The following is a 6,921-nucleotide window of genomic DNA, read 5'->3' as shown; positions in this document are numbered from 1 at the left end:
GAGCGAGCGAGAGAGAACTTAACCCACAAAATAGACGTCGCGCGCCCTTCTCAAACACCTGCGCTCGCACCGTGGGCCGTGGTTCCATGCGGGACTACAAACATGGCCGCCCAAGACGACCAATCAAAACGAGCGTGTTTAAACCACGCGGTCGGTGGGGCGGGGGAGGAGGCAGACGGGGACCGAGAGATGTTGACTGAAAACAAAGTTATGTGTCGGGACAAAGTTGTTTTCTGCGCCCGCTGCGTGATTGCCGACAGTATCCCCCGAGTGCCCGGATCTCGCCGTCCTCCATGTCTGCGGTGAGCGGTGAGTTTTACACGCGTCTCCTTAAAGTGGAGGAGCCGCCGCTTCCGATTATTATGGGTGCACCGTTATACAGCCGTACCCCCGCCCGCCGCTAACCCGGCTCCTCCGTCCCTTATCGCCCCTGTCGCCAAACGGAAACGTGTGTTTTGAGTCGCCGGTGTCGGGCTTTTGCTGGGGTTTCGTTTGAAACCAGCCACCGACTTCGGACGTTGTTTGAGAGAAGACGTCGGGGCGTTCGTGTCACTTTGTCGAGTTCTGCTTCCTGCTTTTCGACGCTTCCCTTGTGGTGCCAGATTCGGTATCCCCCTGCAAATGTGTACCCCTCGGGTCTTCGCGACGCCGCGGATAAATGGGGGAACTTCTCACTATGGATTATCTTTTACTTCTTCTTTTAGATTATTTTGGGGGGTTTGACAAACAAAGTGGCACGCTGAACCGGAATAAGAAAAAGCCCCTTGTTCTTTCTTACCGCCTCTGTTTGTGTAACGGTGTTGCTCATCTAAAAATGGTAGACTAAGACAATTAAGCAGGGGGCATGTTGATTTGATTTTAAGAAACGGGAAATGGAAACGTGATGATAATTGTCCGCGAACGCATGCGCGTTCCCGCGACACCGTGGACGTATGTGATACGTATTGTTCTGGGGGGGGGGACGCAAAATTTGCCTCTACACCATCAATGTGTGATGAGGGGAGAATCCTGCTGAGCAGAATTTACTACGTGCCCGTATCCCGTGAACTGTATCGCGCGCGCTCATTTGCGGATGTGAAAATATTGAAACCGCGAGGAAACGTTGAGCCAAAAAGCTTCATAATCTGGGATGTTTACCGCATCAGTAATAATGATGATGATGATAATGATGAAAATAAGAATGATGACGTTAATAATAAGAATGATGATGATGATAATAATGAAAATAATAATGATGTTAATAATAAAAATAATAATGATGTTAATAAGAATGATAATAATGAAAATAATAATGATGATGTTAATAATAATAATAATAATGATGATAATAATGAAAATAATAATGATGATGTTAATAATAAAAATGATGTTAATAATAAGAATGATGATGATAATAATGATGTTAATAATAATGATAATGGTGATAATAAAAAATAATAATGATGTTAATAAGAATGATGATAATAATAATGAAAATAATAATGATGTTAATAATAATAAAAATAATAATGATGTTAATAAGAATGATGATAATAATAATGAAAATAATGATGTTAATAATAATAATGATGATGATAATAATACAATAATGATGATGTTAATAATAAGAATGATGATAATAATAAAAATAATTGAGATGTTAATAATAAGAATGATGATAATAATAATGAAAATAATAATGATGATAATAAAAATGATGATGATAATAATGACAATAATAATGATGATGTTAATAAGCTCATGAAACTGGTTTGACATTTTTTTTATTGTGTCTTCTGTTAAAGAAATTTGGAAACTATTCAGTGCATTCTCCGCCTGCTGTCTGTCTGTCTGTCTGTCTCTCTGTCTGTCTCACCCTCTCCTTCTGTCTCGCTGTCTGTCTGTCTGTCTGTCTGTCTGTCTGTCTCGCTCTCTGTCTGTCTGTCTGTCTGTCTGTCTCGCCCTCTCCTGTCGCTCCCCCCCACACACACACGCCTAGAACAATCCTAAACATTGATTGTGTGACTCTGTTGTGAACAGAACGATACAGGATAATCCAAAAGACGTGCATGTTAGGGTTAGTACTCCTGTCTGTGCCCCTGAGCAAGGCATGGCGAGACCAACTGGAGTTGGTCCCCGGGCGCTGCATGGCAGCTGCCCACTGCTCCTCCTAGCTACACAGACAGCTAGGATGGGTTAAACGCAGTGGAGGAATTTCCCCACGGGGATCAGCAAAGTAGTCAAAAGAAAAAAGTAAAAAATGGGGTTTTGTAATTGCCTGTTCAACTTGAGTAGCTAACGTTGCATAACACTGCATATTATTTACATCATATCCTGACTGGACGCTTAACACTGACGTTGTAAAATAGATGATGCTGGTGCTGCGGCTCAACAGAGCTGAGGTCTGCATGTCTGAATCACGTTTTTAAATAACCCGTAACCCAGAAAAGCAAGCCGACACATCAGAAACACTTCAAAACTTCCATCAGAATAATGATTTGCACATTAAAAGTGATGGAACGAGTCTCACATCTCTGTCGATGGTCCCTATGAAGTCCTACCTCGAATGAAACCATATAGGCAAAATATATTCTGCCAGTTGCGTTTAAAAAGCCACCAGAATGCCACTAAAGGTCGGTTTGTTAATGTTTGTGTCCAGAAAATCTGTCATCTTTCAATGCAGCACATCAGTGATGAAATGGAGACGCTCACGGTTTTTATCTGCTGATGTGGGAACGCGTCACTTTCCAGCTCTTTAAGCCCTCTGTGCTGCCTTTGACCGTAATAGTTTAGCTGAACGTTTTAAACACTGGATTGGCATTTCTGGTTCTGGTTCGTCACTGAATCCTTTCTGCAGAACAGAACTGTTAGCGGAGCCATCAGTGTTTCTCGATCTTCTCCAGCAAATATGACTTGTGTCTCACACTGCAGGTCTGTTCTTGGGCCACTTTTATGATCAGTCTGTATGGGACGTATCATGAATAGACGCAATATCAGTTTCCACTGCATGTGGATATTACACTGCTCTACCTTTCCATAAACCCAAATCACTTGAGGCAGATACACACTTCATGACTCATAGACCTGCGGTCTCTGAATTAACCAAATGTTTTAATTTTCCTTTTTAACCCGTAAAGCAGTTTCGTAAGTCTTGTTTCTTCGTAAGTGCTATATGAATTAGATTTATTGTCATTAGCATTACTTTAATTGGGGCTCTGATAGCAATGAATTGTGTGCTTGAACCATATAAGTCATACCATACCATATAAGTAGAGAGGATAGCTGTGGTCCCTACTTGTATAGAGACTATAGCTGGCGCTGCATCAACAGAGGCTGTGTTTAGGGCCACGGCAACAGTAAAAGAGAGGCACGGTGGCCCAGTGGTTAGCACTGTCATCTCATAGCAAGAAGGTCCTGGGTTCAAACCCTGGGGTTGTCCAACCTTGGGGGTCATCCCAGGTCGTCCTCTGTGTGGCGTTTGCATGTTCTCCCCATGTCTGCGGTGGGTTTTCTCCGGGTGCTCCGGTTTCCCCCACCATCAAAAGAAACATGCGTGATAGGGTTAATACTCCTGCCTGTGTCCCTGACCAAGGCAATGGGAAAAGAACTGGAGTTGGTCCCCGGGCGCAGCATCAAGGCGGCAGCCCATAGGATGGGTTAATTTGCAGTAACTTGAATTTCCCCAAGGGGATTAATAAAGGAACTTAATTAATTAATTTTAAAAAAACACTTAAAAGACTGAGATTGTGGATTAAATCAATAGGTTATGTAAGGCTTACGTTTTGGGTCAATTTTCAACTGTGAAACTATGAATATGTGCAAATGGGGTACCTTTAATCTGTTTGAGGCCCCCTGGGTATTGGCCCCACTTGCCCATTTGGTAAAGCGGCCATGTCCATACACAAGTCTATGGTGAAACAGTCTGGTTAACATGCCTGTCTCTGGCCTGTCACAAGGCTATGGACCTGTTGGAGTTTGAGGGGAGTAGTGAAGAATCTGTAGTCCTTTGTGAAGAGTTCAGGAAGAGAAGGAGAAAGAAGGCCATCACCTCATCCTCCAGCACTTCAATGGATCAGATCACCATTGAGTTCATTCTGCCAACAACGGCCAGAGGAGGACACAGCCCTGACACTGTGCTGCTGGAGGTGGCTGGAAACTGGACCGTTGAACAGGTCAGTATGGTAATTTACTGATTGACTGATTGATTAGATGACTGATTAACTGATTAAATAGTTGGTTGGTTTAATTGACTGTTTTAGATTTGCTCTGTTGCTTGCTACATCCATCCGTCCATTGTGTCCGATGATGACTCCTACTATTGTTTGTTATGAGTCCTTTGGTGGCTGTAAAGTCAAATGCAGGATGCACACTGTCTTCCACAGGCAGTGCACAAGAAGGCACTGGCAGAGGGTGGTGTGGGATTAACCGCAGCTGTGGATTTGTGTCTCGTGCGCGTCTTTGCCAGGTGCTTTTCCTCCCTTTTTTCTCAGCAAGCGCCATGCTTTCATGATATAGACGGCACCAGTTGGGTTGATCAGTGCCTGCTGTCTCTAGTGTGCCAGGGTGGAGCCCACACTTCTTAAGGGAGACCTTCAACTGGTCTGTGAACCTTTTTTTTGGTCCACCGGCTGAGCGGTGTCCTAGCCTCTGCTGTCCATAGAGGACTTTCCGAGGGTTGTAGTCCTCTGGTATCCTGATGAGGTAGCCAAGCCCTCTGATTTGTTGGTGAAAGATGCTGGCCTCTATGCTCCTGGTGCATTTTAGAATCTCCAGATGTGAGATACGATCCTGCCTGGTCACTTTCGAGATCCACTGGGGGCATTTTATGTTAAAGGCCTCAAGGTGTTTCATGTGATGGCTGTAAAGCATTCATGTTTCACATCCACAGAGAAGTGTGGATAGGCACACTGCCTGATAGACTGCAATCTTTGTATTGAGGTGCAGGTTGTTGTTGGTAAAGACCCGCTCCCTGATACATCCAAAGGAGCACAAGGCCTGTCAGAACCTGTTCTGGATGTCCTGATCCATGTTGCAGTCACCAGAGAGTATGCTACCAAGGTATTTGAAGTATGGTACAAGGGCAAGAGAAGAGCCTGAGATGTACCAGTTGGGAAGTTCTGGTGGGGGATCAGATGACCACTGGCAGAGGATTTCTGCTTTAGGGATTTTAACAGACAACCCCATTTGACTGTATGCCCTCACAGCAGCTGTTAGGGTGGCTTGCAGTGCTGCTGGAATGTGTGCCACAAGAGCACAGTCGTCAGCATACTGTAGCTCGAGTATGCGTACTGTTCTGAGATTTGTGGTGGCTTGAAACCTTCTGATGTTGAAGAGGTTCCTATCCAGATGGAAATCAATAGTCACCCCACTGTCTGCCTCTATGTCCTTGTGCAGGAGAGTTGTCACACAGATGTTGTAACATCTTTCTCCTGAAAGATGTTACAAAGCACTGGTGCAAGCACACAGCCTTGTCCCACGCCTGTGCCTACACCAAATGCCTTAGACTCGGTTCCACTCACCTAGTGCTCATCCTTGCATGAAATTGATGCAAGATGTTGACAAATTTTGTGGGGCAGCCATACTGCATGCAGGAGAACCTCCCAAAAGAGGTCACGGTCTATTGTGTCGAAGGTTTTGAGAGGTCCATGAAGGCAATGAACAGGTTTTGCTTCTATTCTCGACACTTTACCTGCAGCTGTCATGCAGTGAAGATCATGTCCACAGTACTTTTGTTTTTCCTGAAGCCACACTGGGATTCTGGAAGGAGCCCCTCAGCGATGTTGTCAACCAGCCTGTGGAGCATGACTTTTGCCAGTACTTTGCCAACCACTGCAAGAAGCAATATCCCCCTGCTTTTCCTGCACACAGATTTATCACCGCTGTTCTTGTAGATGGTCATATTCACGTCCCTCCATTCATGAGGGACACATTCCTGCTTCCACACTTAGGCAATGAACAGGTAAACAGCTCGTGTGCAGAGGTAGCCTCCTTGCTTTTGGATTTCTGTAGGGATAGAATCAGGACTTGGGCTTTTGTTGTTCTTCAGTGATCTGATGGCTGAAAATACTTTGCCAAAGGATAGTGGAGCATCGAGGGTTTGGATCAGGGATGGGCAACGTGATCCAGAAAGGGCCGGTGTGGGTGCAGGTCTTTGTTCCGACCAAGCAGTTACACACCTGAGTCTACAAATCAGGGTCCTTAGGAAAGACCATTGGTTGACTAATAGAATCAGGTGTGTAACTGCTTGGTTGGAACAAAGACCTGCACCCACATCAGCCCTTTCTGGATCATGTTGCCCACCCCTGGTCTGGCTGGTGGGCAGCAATGGAAGCTCGTCAAGGACGGAGGTGTCTACTGTGTTTGAATGATTGAGGAGTGCTTCAAAGTGTTCTCTCCATTGTTGAGTGATCCTGACCTGGTCTTTTATGAGAGTGTATCCATCAGTGCTTCTAACAGGACAGACAGGGCAGCTTCTTGGCCCATAGATGGTTTTAATGACATTACACAAGTTGTGTATGTCATGGTTGTCTGCGCAGTTTTTAATTTCTTGAGCTTTGCAAACCCACCACTCATTCTGCAGGCATCACAGTTCCTGCTGGACTATCTTCCTTTGCTGTTGCCATTCCTGTTTTAGTGGCTGTGAGGCAGGGTGATCAATCCTAATTTTGTGTGCTCTATGCATACGGTCAAGAAGAGTGCTGATGTGTGTGGCTTTTGCATCAAACCAGTCCTGGTGCTTTTAGATGCTATAGCAAATGGTCTGGGCCGCTGATTCATACAGCATTGGCAGGGTGCTGATGGTAGCCCTTTTGTCAATGGATTCGTCAGTCTTCAGCAGGAGCTCAGTGTCTCCAAGCTTTTCTGCTAGAACACACCGTAGGTTGTTGCGCACCACTGCATCTCTGAGCTTAGTGCAATGTAGTCTCTTTTTGGTGGACTGAG

The 6,921-nt window shown here is 45.0% G+C and overlaps 2 protein-coding genes across 2 annotated transcripts in view; one reads left to right on the top strand and one right to left on the bottom strand.

The window, feature by feature from the left end:
• The window catches only part of ano2b (anoctamin 2b), a 137,905-nt gene extending 137,817 nt beyond the window's left edge, over positions 1–88 (bottom strand). Inside the window, exon 1 of the mRNA XM_056275867.1 lies at positions 59–88. Coding sequence (XP_056131842.1) covers positions 59–88 — 30 coding nt within the window. The remainder of the gene's footprint in view (positions 1–58) is intronic.
• An 88-nt stretch (positions 89–176) lies between these two features.
• The window catches only part of pik3cg (phosphatidylinositol-4,5-bisphosphate 3-kinase, catalytic subunit gamma), a 39,126-nt gene continuing 32,381 nt past the window's right edge, over positions 177–6,921 (top strand). The window contains exons 1-2 of the mRNA XM_056276216.1: positions 177–309; positions 3,936–4,151. Coding sequence (XP_056132191.1) covers positions 3,939–4,151 — 213 coding nt within the window. The 5' untranslated portion in view covers positions 177–309; positions 3,936–3,938. The remainder of the gene's footprint in view (positions 310–3,935; positions 4,152–6,921) is intronic.

The sequence above is a fragment of the Lampris incognitus genome, chromosome 3, assembly GCF_029633865.1.
Source record: "Lampris incognitus isolate fLamInc1 chromosome 3, fLamInc1.hap2, whole genome shotgun sequence".
NCBI lineage: Eukaryota > Metazoa > Chordata > Actinopteri > Lampriformes > Lampridae > Lampris > Lampris incognitus.
Note: the sequence above shows the minus strand (reverse complement) of the source record. Positions and strands in the feature narration are given on the sequence as shown.